Source organism: Lepidochelys kempii, chromosome 4, assembly GCF_965140285.1.
Source record: "Lepidochelys kempii isolate rLepKem1 chromosome 4, rLepKem1.hap1, whole genome shotgun sequence".
Taxonomy (NCBI): Eukaryota; Metazoa; Chordata; order Testudines; family Cheloniidae; genus Lepidochelys; species Lepidochelys kempii.
This window is the reverse complement of record NC_136383.1, coordinates 107,720,869-107,739,043: the sequence shown is the minus strand read 5'-3', so window position 1 is coordinate 107,739,043 and position 18,175 is coordinate 107,720,869. Positions and strand designations below refer to the sequence as shown.

Below are 18,175 nucleotides of genomic sequence, written 5' to 3'. Positions count from 1 at the left end.
GTAATTTTCACTCCAGGTATCTGAAGAAGTGGGTTTTTTACCCACGAAAGCTTATGTCCAAATAAATCTGTTAGTCTTTTAGGTGCCACCGGACTCCACATTATTTTATGAACTCTAAGTTTGATTTGTACTTTTGGTTCTTATCTTGATACACATTACAGCTTAATTTGAGACAGAGAAATAATCTGTCTGGCCAGTATTTATATAGTTTTAGAACAAACAACCATAGCAGATGAACTCTAAAAACATGTTCCCAACTCCTTATTCATTCAAACTCTTGGTTGCTTACCAATTTAATCTCAAACGTCTCTTATGTTATTTCTCTGGGGTAAAATTCTGGCAACACTGACATCAGTCGGAGTTCTCTCATTGACTCTGGGTGTGTGTGTGTGTGTGTCAGGATTTCATCCTTGAAGTCTAAATACATATCTGTATTTATTTTGATTAGTCATGGATTTGATGCATTTATTTCTAAATGTTTGCTCATCACATGAGGGCCACCAAACAGCTGCTGCAATCCAAAAAAATTATAAACCTGGGGAGAGGGGGAAATCTAAAATCCCCAGGTAAAGGTAAAGGTGGGGAGGGGGAGAATAGAAGTATCTCCTGAATCTACTACACTGGTGAATATTCTGCCACCAGATAAAGGTGCACATCACTCAAACAAGGGGATAAAGTCTCTACTGTCACACATGTATGCCTACATCAAGTGTAAATTTCACTCCTAAAGGATTTTCTGGTATTCGGAGGGGACCTTTTCAGGCAAGGAGAGCTTTGGTGCTGTGAATCTAAGGTCTCATGGAAGTGCTCCTTCTGATCTCACTTATTTGAACTATCTTTTCCAGTGCAATGACTTGGAGTCCATCTTCTCTCTGAACAATGGTGGGAAGAGACAATAACCCAGGTGTCTGGAGGGCTATACAGCCAGCTTCCCTCAAGGGTGCTGCTGACTTAGCTACTGATGCTATGGCAGATACGAGAAGACTACACACCCTCTTCCCATCACCCATATCTTGAGCATGGAGAACAGGAGACATTTATTCTTTGGATTATTTCTTATTTATTTGAAAACCACCTCTACATTGCTTTAGGTACATTCACAAATGCACAAAATACAAATAACTAAAACTGTAGATATGGACCATATTACCTTTTCTTCACTGTCCTGTATCCACATAAATTGAAACTCTCTCTCATGGAAAAACCTATGAAAACAAATCTTGGCAACATGCTCTGGCAGTCTATTAATCCAGGTTATTACAGACTATCGTGGGGGAAGTGAATTCCAGAATCAAGGACTCCAAAGATACTTCCTGCAGCCCTTTCTTGTTTAAGCCCGGGAAGTGAGGGTTACTCACCCTGTGCAGTAACTGAGGTTCTTTGAGATGTGTTCCCCTCTAGGTGCTCCACTTTAGGTGTGCTTGTGTCTGTGTCTAGGATTGAAGCTCTTCAGTAGCAGTGCCTGTTAAACCATACTTGCACTCCTCCCCATCTCGCCTTGCGAGCCGTGGGCATACAGCGCTTAGCAGTCCAACCGCCCGCACACAGTTTCTTCTCTACCGCCGAGTCCATGTTTGAACTCCTAAACACAGGGGAGGAGGGCTGGTAGTGGAACACCTACAGGGGGACACATCTTGAAGAACTTCAATTACTACACAGGGTAAATAACCTTCCCTTCTTCTAGTAGTCTCCCTGTGGGTGCTCCAATTTAGGTGACTGTAGAGCAGTGCCCTTAGTTAGTAGGCTGGGGCTTCGGAGTTGGATTTGTTGAAGAGGATAGGACAGTCTGTCCTAGTACAGTATCTGATGCCAAGTCCTGGGTGATGCGTAATGATGTATGAATGTGTCCGTTGACATCCAGGTAGCTGCTTTACAAATGTCCATAACTGGCACACTTTTCAGGAAGGCTATCTAAGTGGAAAGCAATTGAGTAGAATGAGTTTGAGCTCCTAGCAGTGGTTGTAGGTTATGTTGCCCATAGCAAAGATGAATGCATTCTGAAATCCATATTGAGAGCATTTGCTTAGATATGGCAGATCCTCTTGATCCTTCTGTAAAAGACAGGCATAATCATGGTGATTTTCTGAACAGTTTAGTTCTGTCGAGATAAAAGGCAAGCTCCCTTCTAACATCTAAGATGTGCAATGTGGCTTCTTGCTTTTTTCCCATGTGGTTTGGGGAAGAAGGATTGAAGGTGACTATGTTAGTTCAGATAAAACAATGACAATACTTTGGGTCACCACTTTGGGTGTGATCATAACATGACCTTATTCTGGAAGAAAACTGTGTACGGGGGTACGCCACGAGAGCCGTATTTCCCCTACCAATCGAGCATATGTGATGGCTATGAGAAAGGGTGTCTTCATGGATACGTGTATGTAGTAACAGGTTGCCATGGATTCAAACGGGGAGCTGGTGAAGCAGTATAAGACTAGGATGAGATCCCAATGTGGGATGGGATCTCAGACTTCTGGGCATAGGTTTTGAAGGCCCTTGAGGAATCTCTGTATCATCAAATGGGTAAATACCAAATGATCATCAGTCTTATGATTAAATGCTATAATGGCAGCAAGATGTACTCTAATGGAGCTTGTGGATAGTCCTGACTTTTTGAGCTCTAGGATGTAATCCAGTATGAGCGGTAAAAGAGAGCTCAGCGCTGAGACATGTTTGTTGTCACACCAACCCTGGAACCTTTTCCATTTGTGATGGTAAATCTAACACATGGTGAAGTATCTGCTATTTAAAAGGATCTCCTTTACCTCTGCAGAACAGGTCACCTCATGAGCCTAGAACCATGCCTTCAGACAGAGACGCTCCAGATTCGGATGGTGAATTCGGTGTGCGTTCTAAGAGAGGAGGCGTGGAGCCAGTTGAAGGGTTATCAGTGGACAAACCACCATGCTCAATAGGTAAGGATACCACATTTTCGGGGCCATGTTGAGGCTATTAGGATTACTCTGGCTCCTTCTACCTTACCTTGTCTAGCACCTTGAATAGTAAGGGAAAAGGTGGAAAAGCATAGAGGAGAGGTGCATTCCATTTGATAAGGAAGGCATCTCCCAGAGATTGGTGACCCAAGCTCATAGAGGGCATTTGGTGTTTTCTGGTATGGCGAATAGATCTATGTTCAGGAATTCCCACCGGCTGAAGATTGCTAGTAGGGTTGTTGTATCTATCTTCCATTCATTATCTTGTGAGAATTTCCTGCTTAAAAAGAGTCCATTGGTGTGTTTTGGTGACCCGGTATGCATGTGGCCAAGATACTGATGCCATGCTGGATGCACCAGTTCCACAATTTTTAGCACTTCAGTGCACAGGGATTGACACTTCTCTCCCTCGTCTGTTGATATCCTTATGTTTTTGTTCTTGAGTATTGGTAGAAGCGTAGGCATGCATTGTGAACTGCATGTTGACTCTGATGGGGACTGCTTGCCCTGTACCGTGTGGTTCTGTAGGTGTGCTCCCCAGCTGAGTAGGGAGTGTCGGCTGTCTGTATCAGGGATGGTGATAGCTGCAGGAACAGTGCAGACATCGTGGGGTTTTCTCCATCAGTCTAACAAGTCCCTGACTTTCAGTGGTATCGACTGAGATTTGTTGAGGCTGTGTCTGTGTGGCACAAACTGTTTGGTGCCAGTCCTGGAGGCAGCATATATGTAATCTGGCATGTTTTACCATGAATGCAGCCCACCATATGACGGACCAACTGTAAACAAATTCTGACTAAGACCTGTGGACTGATTCGAATGCGGGTAATTAGACTATCGTGGCAAATCTGTGGGTTGGTAGGAAGCCTTTGGTCTCTAATGCTCCGATAAATTCCAGTTGTTGTACCATTGTCTATGTTGATTTTAGCGTGTTTATTTTGAGGCCTAATTTTGAAAAGAGGTCCATCATCTTTCATATGGCTATAAGTGCATCGGCTCGAGAAGGAGCTTTGATCAGACAATCGTCTAGCTTTGGGTGCTGTGGAAAGGGTAATACCTTGTAAAGATAATGCTCCAACCCCAAGACAAATCTGAGGCATCTCCCATGAGAAGAGTGTATGGTAATGTGGAAATACGCATCTTGGAGATCGAGGGCAGAGAACCAGCCCCCGCTATTCCAGTGCTGGGATTATTGTTGATAACATGACCATCTTGAACCGTTATAGTTTCACAAACTTGTTGAGGTTTCTCAAATCTAGGATCAGCCTCTAACCACTGTTTTTCTTGTGGATTATGAAGCAGTTGGAATAAAATCCTTTCCCTCTATGTTGGAATGGGACTGGTTCTACAGCACCCAATTGTAGGAGGTGATTCATTTCACCTCGCAGAAGGTGCTCATGAGAAGGATCCTTGAAGAGGGACGGGAGAGGGTGTGGGTAGCTGGGAGGGAGAGAAATGGAATCAAGTACCTCATTGCTGGTGATTCCCAGTACCTACTTGCTGGAGGTGATCTTCCATCACATTGGGTGGAATGGGATCAAATGGTTGCCAAACTGAAGAAGTATTTTTGATGATTGCACCACATGGTCCAGGGGAGGCATCTCGAGGCTTCAACCACATTCTCAAAACATGTTTTGAGGTAGGTGGGTGGGGCACAGACAACTGTGTTGAGGTCTGTCTACGCATGGGAGGAGGCCTCTGTTGTTCACATTGCATTGCATTTTGTAGTGTCATTATGGAAGGAAAGATGGAGGTAGAGATCTCAGGATAGGTTGGTACCTACCCCGTCTTCTCTTCAGTGTTGGTGTATAGAAGCTGAGTGATGTAATGTCCCTCCTGAATCCTTTAATGAATGGAGGGATTCATCAGTTTGCTCAGGAAACAGTTTGGAGCCTTCAAATGGAAGCTCTTCCAGGTGAGCTGGACTTCTTTCAGAAATCCTAAGAGGTGTAGCCAGGAAGCCAGTCTCAAGAACAAATCGTATCAAACCAACCTGATAGCTTTCTTTGACAGGGTAAAAAGCTTTGTGGATGGGGGAAGCGGTTGACGTAGTATATCTGCACTTTGGTAAAGCTTTTGATACTGTCTCGCATGACCTTCTCATAAACAAACTAAGGAAATGCAACCTAGATGGAGCTACTATAAGGTGGGTGCAAAACTGGTTGGAAAACAGTTCCCGGAGAGTAGTTATCAGTGGTTCACAGTCATGCTGGCAGGGCATGAAGAGTGGAGTCTCGCAGGGATTAGTTCTGGATCCGGTTAGGTTCAATATCTTCATCAATAATTTAGATAATGGCATATAGAGAGTACACTTATAAAGTTTGCGGGCGATACCAAACTGGGAGGGGTTGCAAGTGCTTTGGAGGCTAGGATTAAAATTAAAAATGATCTGGACAAGCTGGAGAAATGGTCTGAAGTAAACAGGATGAAATTCAATAAGGACAAGTGCAAAGTACTCCATTTAGGAAGGAACAATCAGTTGCACACATACAAAATGGGAAATGACTGCCTAGGAAGGAGTACTGCGGAAAAGAATCTGGGGATGATAGTGGACCATAAACTAAATATGAGTTAACAGTGTAACACTGTTGCAAAAAAAGCAAACATCATCCTGGGATGTATTAGCAGGAGCGTTGTAAGCAAGACAGGAGAAGTAATTCTTCTACTCTACTCTGCACTATTAGGCCTCAACTGGAGTTCTGGGCACCACATTTCAGGAACGATGTGGACAAATTGGAGAAAGTCCAGAGAAGAGCAACAAAAATTATTAAAGATCTAGAAAACATGACCCATGAGGGAAGACTGAAAAAATTGTTTAGTCTGGAAAAGAGAAGACTGAGAGGGGACATAATAACAGTTTTCAAGTACACAGAGGAGGGAGAAAAATTGTTGTTACAAGGAGGAGGGAGAAAAATTGTTGTTCTTAACCTCTGAGGATAGGACAAGAAACAATGATCTTAAATTGCAGCAAGGGAGGTAAAACCACTCTCCTTACAATGAGTATGATCGCTTTAGATAAGCTATTACCAGCAGGAGAGTGGGGTGGGGGGAGAGAAAACCTTTTGTAGTGGTAAACACCCATTTTTTCATGCTTTGTGTGTATAAAAAAATCTTCTACACTTTCCACAGTATGCATCCGATGAAGTGAGCTGTAGCTCACGAAAGCTTATGCTCAAATAAATTGGTTAGTCTCTAAGGTAACAGAAACACTAACACTACTAAAGGCATTAGAGACTTTTCTATAAAGGGCTGTGCTATAAATTCTGTCCCGGACTAAGGGCTGTTGAGAAGGAACAGAGGGCAGTTGGACTTCACAGCGCTCTATAGCTGCCACTCACAGTGCAAAATAGGGAGGAGTGCATATGCAGCCCAACAGGCACTACTACTATAGATCTCCAATCCTAAATGCAGGGACGCAAGCACACCTAAAGTGGAGTGCCCATAGGGATACTACTTGAAAAATAACTGCTAGTTCAAGAACCTCACCAGATCTCAACTGCCACAGAACCATATGAAAAGAGAGAGGTAGATGTTTAGAGTTTTATCACTTAAAACTTATCCATACACGATGGTGGCAGGGAACAAGAACTTAAGTTTAAAAATTCTGGAAGCCAGTGGATATGGGACTTGGGGTTGGAAGAGAAAATGAGCTGGTTTTACTTATAAATAACCATAAATAATGTGCCAAACTTAAAACTATCTTCTCAAAGAAAGTGCCAAAAGCCCTTAAAAATAAACATAACACTTGCCAGACCCTTCACAGAAGCTAGACAAAACATTCACGCTTAGACTCGGGAAAGCATTTAAGCATTTCCTCAAGTATCCACTTAAGAACAAGCTTAACTTTAAATATTTGCTTAAATGTGATTGACTTAGAGACTAAAAATACCTACAATTACTAGAGCTTAAATAATTTAAAAAACTACTTCACTTATTTTTCATATTTATGCTACTTGGTTTTGCATTACACAACACAGTTTAGGCAACAGACTAGTCTAACTTTAGTTTATACTCAGCTTTACTTTGTGATTCTGATGCAATTACAATGCTAAAATGTTTAGACTGCAAACACTGCGGAGGAATGCTTAAATCCCCCTGAAAAATCAGAACACCTTCAGATTTTTAAATTCATGCATATTGACTAGAATTCTGTTGATTAGGTATATACTTAAAAAAAGCAAAACCTTAACTTTGGATTTAACTACATGAGTGTCTTAAAATAAACAATTTAAAACCTCTTCTGCATCAACATAGCAGTTAATTATGTCTCACTAAAAAAAATTACTCATAAATTAGCTGTCAGTACTAAGTTAATTTTGTGCTCTTGAAAAGTGAGAAATACAGAAGTTATCTTTGGCAGCTCTTCAGCATTCTTGAAAGATACTGAATGTACCCACAGTTGGTGAAACTGTCACTGCCTCCAGGTTCAAGAGCAGGTTCTAAATAAAGATATAACAGTGGCGAGCAAATGGAGAAACCACATTAGAACCATTCTCAGGATAAAGAGCCTTGTCGGAAGGTGTTGCTTTTTTCACCATTAGCCATTCTGTTGATACATGCATTTACAATCTTAGCAACAACAAACAAGGCAACTTATCACCACTTTATAAATATTTCTCTTGAACAAAGTTCAGCCAGCATGATGAAGTTATCTTTATATAAACTGTTTACTAATCTAAGTACATTTTGAAATAAATCCAAACACTCCTGTAGCAATCTATTAAAAACAGTTCATATGATAAAGCAATATTGCCAGTACCTCAGCTTTGGTCCATCAACTTATCTGGTCTCCCTGTCACAAGAGGGAGATTGTTTTTGGCTCACAGACCTTCTCTTAGCGGTCTTGTGGGAGTGGCTCATCTCTCTGGGCACACCTCCCTAAGACGTAAAAAGTTGCAGTGAGAGTTCCCACCATGATTCTGGAGGTTGAAGGGCCGACTGCATGGGCAGGAGTTTGACCCTTAACTCTCTGTCTTTCCTGGACCTGGGCTTCAATTGTTGGCGTAAGCCACATTTGTAGAATGTGCTTTTCCCCCAGCACCGAATGCACTGCGAGTATCTGTCAGTTGCTGGGTTAGATTCCTTGCAATTGAGGCACTTTTTGAACACTGGGGAGCCAGGCATGCCCTTGAGCAAAGGGGTTGTCGTCCCCCCACCCTCCAAGGTTGGCGGGAGGAAAATACTTTCTTTTTCGGTTTTAGTTGCTTTTCTTTTTTAAGGCACTGCCAAATAAAATGTAAACAAAGTAACAAAAGAAAAAGGCTTAAGGGGAAGCTAAAATTAGCAAATCTAAAGGGAGTTAATGATCCGTGAACGGATATCTTTCGCTCAGTCTCTAGCCAGGGGCGGTTGAGAAGGAACTGAGGAGGATTGCCTGCACACACTGGCAGCTCCTCCTGGCAGGTGAGGAGCAGCGCATGCAAGGGTGGGATGGACTGCTACCAGAGTTCTCACATCTGCAGTGCAGGGGCGCAGACACACCTACAATATAGCATCCATAGGGTCAATACTCAAAGAAGAAACAATGTTATAAAGGAAAAAGCATTTAAAATGTAACCTACAAAGAACTGATAGACATCCATTGGAATTATGTCTGTTGTGAATGGACTTGAGATAGGAAATGACAATCACACTAGAAACTGAATCATACAGTGATGTGAAGTGCTGATATTAGTCAGGGAACCTGGTGCAGATGAAGTGCTGTGGAAGTTGGTCCACCACCACCTTAAAGCTATGTCTACACTAGAGAACTTACAGTGGCACAGCTGTATTGATGCAGCTGTGCTGCTGTGAGACGTTTTATGTAGCCACTCTATGCTGATGGGAGAGAACTCTTCCGTTGACATAGCACTGTGCACACTGCCAGTTATGTGGGCAAAAGTCATGTCACTCAGGGACGTGATTTTTTCACTCCTCCAAGCAATATAAGTTTTGCTGACATGAGTGGTAGCGTAAACATGGTCAAAGAAACCTTGTCCAGGAATGGAAAATTTGAGGGAAGACTTTACTTAGCAAGACTGGCAGTATCTAACAGCAGTTCCTTGAATACAAACTATTGCATGCTTGAAGGAAATAGAGTGGTTGTCTCGTGCGAGGCTAAAGCTGGGGGTCAAATAAAAAGAAATGACTTTACAGTGGTCAGCCTTCAGTTTTTCCTAAGATACAGATACAGTAACCTCAGTATTTCTAGCATACACTACAATTAATGGACAAAAAATTTTTAGAATTTTGCAAAACAAAGTCATTTAGTTATTTAAAAACAATGACTGAAGCCATCACTGACTCTAGTGACCTTGTCAGCAGAAAAGAGCAGAACAGGAGGAGAAGTCTTTGAAGCAGACAGCACCTGGGCAAACAGCCAGGTACGATTAGTCAGCTCGCAACCCTGGACAGCTCTGCAGAGAGAGATTTAGCAATGCTAAAGTCAAAATGGCTCCCTTGGCCTTTCACAATACCACTGTATAGTCTTTCTTGAACTCCTTGTACCTGAAGCAATCAAGTGTGACTTAGGTCACTTGCTTTCCGGTCTCCTACTCCTTACCCCTATACTTCATCTGACAAAATTCATTAGTGAATCAAGTTATTCCATGGGTGAGATTGCAATCAAAGTATCTTGAAAAATCTAATCCAAGAAACAACAAGAATATCGAAAGGTAGGTTCAGACTGAATCACATAGAACACTTCTGTGGATATGCACTTCAGAGAAACCATGATAAAGGAAGAGAAAAGCCTCTTTCAGTCACAGTATATGATTTCAAGAAGTTATTTTATGGTCAAAACTATTCCAGTTCAGAGCATGTTGTCTGCCAGCACACTCCAGGCTAGTCTCTGTTTATGGTTCATCTATTGCAGGCCATCTACATATTAAAGTGGCCTATAAGTATATTGGAAACAGAGAGGTTATTTAGGAGTCACCATATCAACAACAGACAAATACAGCAGAACCCCGTTTATTTGACTCTCCATTAACACGGAAAGCCAGATAACCAGACAACCACCGCACAAAGGTCCAGAAGTGGGAGATCTCTTTGGTGGCCACAAGATGGTGCTGCAGCATTGTACTTTCCCATTCTCCAGTTTATCCAGATTTTTGATTATCTGATCTGGCCCCAGTCCCAGTTAGATCAAATAAACAGGGTTCTGATATATTAACTATTAACCCATTGATATACTGCATTCTCCCTGAAACAGGTCAAACTCAAGAGTCAAATAATCTGAGGGTATGTCTACACTGCACACTCCTTATGACATTGTGTAGAGTACATACATTATGTGCCTCCCTAGCACAGGTATAAACCTTACAGAAACAATTGATGCACCAGGAAATGCACACATGACAGAATACTTACAAGAAGTAGCAGTAAAAGCTATAATAAGCTGTGAAAAAATCCAAATGTCTAGTACACAGCTTGGTCACAGACAATGCTGCAAATTTATCTAAGATGAGAAGAAATTGAGAAGAGAGTGAAGAGAATCCCAAGGTAACAACATACGGTTGCAGTGCTCATTTGATGCACCTCCTAGCCAAAGACTTCAGTGTTCCAGAAATAAAGGCTAATATTGAAATTGCAAAATACTTCCCGTAATGACAAATTTGCAGCAGCTGCTCTGAAAAAAGTGGGAGGAACCAAGCTAACTCTCCCACATGAGTGTGATGGACCGCAGTAGTGGACTGTTTTGAGCACTATATCAAGGACTGGCCTAATCTGATGACAGTTTGCGAACAAAATTGTGAAAAAATAGATGGCACTGTCACAGCCAAAGTTCTCAACATTGGGCTTAAGAGAAATGTTGAACACATGCTGACTAGCCTGAAGCCTATCTGTAGCCTTCAACAAAATGCAGGGAAATAGCTATTTTATTGCGGATGCTCTTGAAATTTGGAAGGAACTCAGTGAGCTCCTAAAAAGAGAAATATGCAGTGACGGAGTTAAATTACAAGCATTAAAAAAACAAATGGGACAAGCACTAAGCTCATTTTCTTGCAAATATTCTCAATACTCGGTACCAGGGTCAAACCTTAACTGCTGAAGAAGAGGAGTTGGCTATGACATGGACATTCAGCAATCATGCCTCCATAATGCCAACTATAATAAACTCCAGAGCTAAGGGTGAACCATTCAAGAAATATATGTTTACTGATGATGATTTAAAGAAAGTCACACCAGTGAACTTGTGGAAGTCACTTAAGCACTTAATTAAGCACCCGTATGTTGTTACCTTGGGATTCTCTTCACTCTCTTCTCAATTTCTTCTCATCTTAGATAAATTTGCAGCATTGTCTGTGACTCAAATAAATTTGTTAGTCTCTAAGGTGCCACAAGTCCTCCTTTTCTTTTTGTGAGCTGAACCAGAGTTAGCATGGCTGGAATTTTTTTTTCTTTTGAAAGATTTCTCTAGCTTACACAAGGCTCTAGGCAACTCCATAGAATATTTTTGATAAACTACACTTCCCACAATTCTTGGTTTCTGGGCATGCTTACTCATATCTCATCAACTAGCAAGCTATAAAGAATGTTAAACACATGTGCTTGCTGTGAGCGATACCACAAGTTTAATCTTCCATCTGCTCACTCACTAATATTTTCATTGTCTGTATTTTTAAAGTTTGGAGGATGAACTGGATATTTTAAAGTTGACTTGAAACTAAAATAACTTTGATGCTAGGATAAGGAGGTGAGACCGGCTACTTTCCTAATCAGTCAGCACAGCTTAGAGATCCATACACTTCCAACATTTCTTCCATTGTTCTTCATCATAAAATGTTCAGCCAACCCGGAACATCCACCAACTACACTTTCTGTGTTGAATTCATCAACATCAGCATCATCCATAAAAGAAAAAGGAAACACTGTCCTGAAACAGGAGCTGAAGTGCTTCCTCTTAACCGGTAGGTGACACAGCAACATCTAGATCAGTGGTGGGCAACCTGGGGCCCGTCAGGGTAATCCACTGGCGGGCCACGAGACAGTTCGTTTACATTGACCATCCACAGGAACGGCTGGCCACAGTTCCCAGCGGCCGCAGTTCGCCGTTCCCAGTCAATGGGAGCTGTGGGAAGTGGTGGTCAGCACGTCCATGTGGCCCGTGCCGCTTCCCACAGCTCCTGTTGGCTGGGAATGGCAAACCGTGGCCACTGGGAGCTGCAGGCAGCTGTGCCTGAGTACGGTCAATCTAAACAAACTGTCTTGTGGCCTGCCAGTGGATTACCCTGGTGGGCTGCAGGTTGCCCACCACTGATCTAGAAGGAAGAAAGGCAATGGGAATTGGAGAAGAGGGGACCCAAAGGACAGCGGGAGGAGGAAGAAAGAGGACAACCACTTTGGGTGCTACATCCTGATTTTCTTTCCATGAAGTTGACATATATGGAATTTGTAAGGCAATGAACACTCACAAAGTACATGCTGCTACTAAACCTATAGGGGAGAGGAAAATTTCAAGCTGAAGAGAAGCGTACACTCCCCTTCAAAAAGAACTTGATTTCTCCTCCCCTTTTATGTTCTGAAGTGCCCAAAAAAGTACATTCACACATTATTCTTAGCCTGCCCTTAGCCACACTTGCCTTTTTGCCCTTTCAGATGAGGACTGCCAGCAAGTGGAACGGTAAGGCAATCACATCACTGTAATCTAAGGTTACGTCTTCAGCACAAAATTATTTCAAAATTATTCTATTCGAATTTTCGGAAGTGATTTTATACATTCTGTCTTCTGTGTCCCCACTAAAACGTGTGAATTCGGTGGAATGCGTCCACAGTACCGAGGCTAGCATCAAATTTCAGAGCGGCGCACCATGGGTAGCTATCCCACAGTTCCCACAGTCCCCGCCGCCCATTGGAATTCTGGGTTAAGTTCCCAGTGTATGACGGGGCAAAAACATTCTTGTGGGTGTTTCTAGGTGTCTCTCGTCAGTCGCTCCTCCCTTCGTGAAAGCTACGGTAGACAATCATTTCGCACCTTTTTGGTGTGCAGGTGCCATACTGATTTCAGCAGACTGTGCACCGCTGCTCTCCTGCTACTATGAATCCACCTCACATTTCCTCTCGTCTTCCTATGTAATCTCTAGTATCTACTCCTTCTCTTCCTCATCGAACGCTTCCGCTGTCAACTCTGCTCAGCCATCGTGAACCGAGCAGCACAGCTTCCGCCGCCAACTCTGTCTCCTGCTCTTGCCGCGCTACCGAGCTTCTCCGTGTTGTCCATCCTAGGCTCCTGCCTCCGTGAAAGCTACAGAAGACAACCATTTCCCACCTTTTTTCGGCTATCGTAAACCAAACAGTACCGCTGCCACTCTACTCTCCTACGTTTCACGCCCCTTTTCCAGGATTACCCGTGCAGGCGCCATAGCCATGGAGCCCTCTCAGATCTCCGCTGCAGTTTTGACCGTTGTAAATACCTTGTGCATTATCCAGCCATATGTGCAGTACCTGCAAAACCGGACGAGGAAGCGACAACAGCGCGATTACTATACGGATGAGGACATGGGCACAGACGTTCCTAGAAGTACGGCATGTGGTGATTGCGAGATCATGGTGGTGTTGGGCCAGGTTCATGCTGTGGAATGCCGATTCTGGGCCCGGGAAACAAGCACAGACTTGGGACCGCATAGTGTTGCGGGTATGGGACGATTCCCAGTGGCTGCAAAACTTTCGTATGCGTAGAGCCACTTTCATGGAAGTTTGTGACTTGCTTTCCCCTACCCTGAAGTGCAAAGACACCAAAATGAGAGCAGCCCTCACAGTTGAGAAGTGAGTGGCCATAGCCCTGCGGAAGCTTGCAACGCCCAACAGCTACCAGTCAGTCAGGAATCAGTTTGGAGTGGGCAAATCTACTATGGGGGCAGCTGTACTACACGCAGCCAACACAATCATTGACCAGCTGCTATCAAGGGTAGTGACTTTGGGAAATGTGCAGATCATTGTGGATGGCTTTAATGCGCTGGGGTGTCCTAACTGCGGCAGGGCGATAGACGAACGCACATCCCTATCTTGGTCCTGGAACACAGGGGCGGCCAGTACATAAACCGCAAGGGGTACTTTTCCATGGTGCTGCAAGCACTGGTGTATCACAAGGGACATTTCACCAACATGGGAAAAGTGCATGATGCTCGCATCTTCAGGAACTCTGGTCTGTTTGAACAGCTGCAGGAAGGGACTTACTTCCCAGATCAGAAAATTACTGTTGGGGATGTTGAAATGCCTATAGTTATACTCAGGGACCAAGCCTACCCCTTAATGCCATGGCTCATGAAGCCATACACAGGCACCCTGGACAGTAGTCAGGAGTTGTTCAACTATAGGCTGAGCAAGTGCAAAATGGTGGTAGAATGTGCATTTTGGACATTTAAAAGCACACTGGCGCAGTTTACTGACTGTTAGACCTCAGCGAAACTAATATTTGCATTGTTATTTCTGCTTGCTGTGTGCTCCACAATATCTGGGAGAGTAAGGGGGAGACGTTTATGACGGGGTGGGAGGTTGAGGCAACTCGCCTGGTGGCCAGTTTCGCACAGCCAGACAACAGGGAGATTAGGAGAGCACAGCAGGGTGCGCTGCACATCAGAGAAGCTTTGAAAGCCAGTTTCATGACTGGCCAGGGTATGGTGTGACAGTTGTGTTTGTTTCTCTTAAAGTTACCCACCCCCGATACATATGAAAGGAAATAAAGTCAAAATTGTTTAAAATACATTCTTTGTTTGTTGCACGAAACATTGAGAAAAATCAGAAGCTAGACGGGGGGCATTGGGTTAGAGGAGGAGGTTATTGGGTATTGGGGTGGAGGAGGAGGGAAGGACAAGTCCAGAAACCAAACCAAACCAAAATTTCGGATATGCCAGCTGCTTGTGCAATCCTCTGGGGTTGACTGTGTGGGTCCCCGTAGCCTCCCCACCCCTCCATGTTCTTGGGCATCTGGGTGAGGAGGCTATGGAACTTGGGGAGGAGGGAGGGCAGTTATACAAGGGCTTCAGCGGCAGTCTGTGGTCTTGCTGCCTTTCCCGCATTATGTCCACCATAGAGCAGAGCATGTGAGTTTGCTCCCCATGAGCTTGACCATAGCATCCTGCCTGCTCTTATCGTGCACACATCCCTCCTCTCTTCGTATTCATGTAACGCTTTATGCGACTCTGCAATTGTTGGCCTCCACGCATTCAGCTGGGCCCTGTCAGTGCGGGAGGACTGCATGAGCTTGACAAACATGTCATCCTGAGTTCGTTTTTTCCGCCTTCTAATCTGGACCAACCTCTGGGATGGAGTAGATAGGGGCCGCGTTGAAACATTTGCACCTGGGGGAGAAGAAAAAGTGAGGGTAGTATATTAAAAGATACATGTTAGAGAATAAAGGGGACACTGTTTCTCAATGAAACAGGCAATTCATAGTACACAGCCCATGTTCTTTCTGTACAAGGTCACATTTTGCCTTTTACTGGAGTGCCTGCCACTTTGGTGTGAGTAAGCGATCACATGCGGCTGGGCAACAGAATTCAGCTTGCAGACAGCCATAGTAAGCCCTAGGGGCATGCGGGGTTCTGCTTCTTCCGCATTCATTTCAATGCTTTCAAACTGCTGGGCCTCCTTTCCCATAGCAAGCAATGCCTGGTGGGTTTGCCATATAAAAGGAGGCCCTGTGGGCTCTCTGGGATGATCACTTCACACAACACCCTCCCCCTACCCCGCGTGGCTCCAATGAGGCTCTGAGCAGGGATGAACCCTTTAAACCAAATGTGAACACCCCAGCGCGGCTGGATTACCGCCCCTCCCCGCACGGCTCCCATCAAGCTCTCACTCACCAGAAATGCCTTCTCCGGGGTCACGGTCCGGCAGCATGCCATGCGAGTGGGGGGAAGCTATTGGCTCCAGCGTTAAGAATAGTTCTTGGCTAGGGGGGAAAACGGATTCCCCACTTGCCACCTGTGCACTGTCCTCCTCCTCTTCTTCGTCCTCCAAAAACTCATCCTCCTAGCCCCGTGCTACTCCCCCTTGCAGGTGTCCACGGACAGTGGTGGGGTAACTCGTGGCGTCACCCCCCATAATTGCATGCAGCTTACGGCAGAATCGGCATGTACGAGGCTGTGACCCAGAGTGCCCATTCGCCTCCCCGGATTTTTGGTACGCTTGCCTGAGCTGCTTAATTTTTGTACGACACTGCTCCGTGTCCCTGGAGTAGCCTCTTTTCGTCATTGCCCTGGAGACTTCAGTGTACGTATTTGCGTGGTTTTTTTGGAACGTAGTTCTGCCATAACAGATTCGTCTCCCCAACATGCGATGAGATCCAGTACCTCCCATTCGGACCATGCTGAAGCTCGTCTGCGAATCTGGGACTGCATGGTCGCCTGTGATGGTGGACTGTGCTGATGGTGACCAAACAGGAAATGAAATTCAAAAGTTCCCAGGGCTTTTACTGCCTACCTGGCTAGTGCATTGGGGTTGACAGTGTTGTCCAGAGCGGTCACAAGGGAGCATTCTGGGATAGCTCCCGGAGGCCAATAATGTTGAATTCCATCCACAGTACTTGTAACCCGGAACTGCGATCTCGATCTTAGCGCTACTGCACTTGCCGAGGTGGAGTACAGAAATCGGATTAAAGAGCCCTTTAAATCGAAAAAACTGGTTTGGTTGTGTGGACAGAATCAGTTTGTATTTCGAAGTAACTCGGCTACTTCCGTGTACTGTAGACCAGGCCTAAATAATTTCCCAGAGAGTTTGTCCCAGCACCACTCAGAATGAAATTATAGCTAGTAGTCAGTCTCTATAAAGTGCATGCTGTGGTACTGTAGAGATCATTTTTTGTACTTTCTTATTGTTCCCCCTCCCCCAACTAAATCTCAGAAAATGGCTTTTGCAAAACTCCCTCTGTAGTAACTGTTACTGTAGTTTAACCTTCATAGAGAAAAAGACTATTAAGTACATTGATCGCTCAGTTATCAAATAATTCTTATGCTGAAGCAGACATGGCTACATACTTCCCCCTACAGAAGATCCTATTTAAAGGAGATATATTGTTTTGTACATTTATTTGATACTTAAAATATGAAAACAAAAGATTTAGTGGTGAATAATAATTATTTTCTTAAATAAGTACTTACAATCTTTCAAGAAAACTTAATCCAGAAAAGGAACCATTCTTCAACTCTGATATTTTATTGTTGCTCAGAATCCTGCATACAGAATCAAAAACAAAAGATGTCAGAAGAACAAACCTAACGACATTTGCTGAATTTTATTCTTTGTTCTAAGTACTATGAAAATAATTATTTCTTTTAAAAAGATTGTCTTTTCATCAAGATACAGAAAGAAAAACTTATTGTATAATACCTTTACAGCAAGTATGAAATATATTATAACAGTACCCATAAGCCCCAAGAAACAGGGGGCTCCCCCAGTGCTAGGTACTCTGACGTGAAGAACTTACAAGTTGAGAAGAGTGAAATATGAAGTATTGGGGAAGAGCACACTATCAAAGATCGTAAACATGGACATGTTAAGCCCTTCTGATAGTAGGCTGTATGATTAAGAATTTATAAAATATGTCTTCCTGTGAACGGCTATGAAATGGGGGGAGCATTTGCTCAACAAATATATGATTAATAGTAAGACACTTCAGTGTCTATGGTCTCTGATGAGACTAAAGTGTTTCTTGTGGATAGATAAGGTTGTTACAGAGCTTAGTTTGTCTGGGTATCACTATAGGACAGAGATACGGTCATTTGAGTATTGCTAAGACAGAAAATTCCAATCTTAACGCACACCCGCAAACTGGTGTCAGAACTATATAGTAAACTTTACTGGGTTATTTCCATTTTTAAAAGAGAAATGTAATGTATGTTCCTTGGGCTAGTACCTCGCAACCTTAATTGTTAGCTAACTACATTTTTCATGTGGCTATATAAATGCAGTCAGGGCTTAGATATCACGTTAATAAGTGTTTATACATATACACACAACCCATACACAACTGACAAAAATAAAGGAGGGGGGACGACTGGTCCCACCATTGCCGACTATTACTCGTACACCAAAACAGAGATCTGCTAGATGGTTACATTTCTACTCCATCCCCCACCCATGTTATAGGACAATAAGATGTTAGACAATGAACTCTTGTGCTTACTTTTCAGAAGGAAATTTAGACTAATATTTTTACATTTGTTCAATATCTGAAATTGGACAAGTGTTTTATTACCCTATGGGGAAAACACATTTTACATATTCTACGTAAAGTATTCCCTTCAATTCAAGAATCTCTTTCCTCA

The 18,175-nt window shown here is 43.5% G+C and overlaps 1 protein-coding gene across 2 annotated transcripts in view; it reads right to left on the bottom strand.

Annotated features, from left to right (window-relative positions):
• Positions 1 to 18,175, bottom strand: part of ADGRA3 (adhesion G protein-coupled receptor A3) — a 120,759-nt gene that overhangs the window by 85,805 nt on the left and 16,779 nt on the right. For both annotated transcript variants that reach the window (XM_073342384.2, XM_073342386.2), the window contains exon 2: positions 17,009 to 17,080. In XM_073342384.2, coding sequence (XP_073198485.1) covers positions 17,009 to 17,080 — 72 coding nt within the window. The remainder of the gene's footprint in view (positions 1 to 17,008; positions 17,081 to 18,175) is intronic.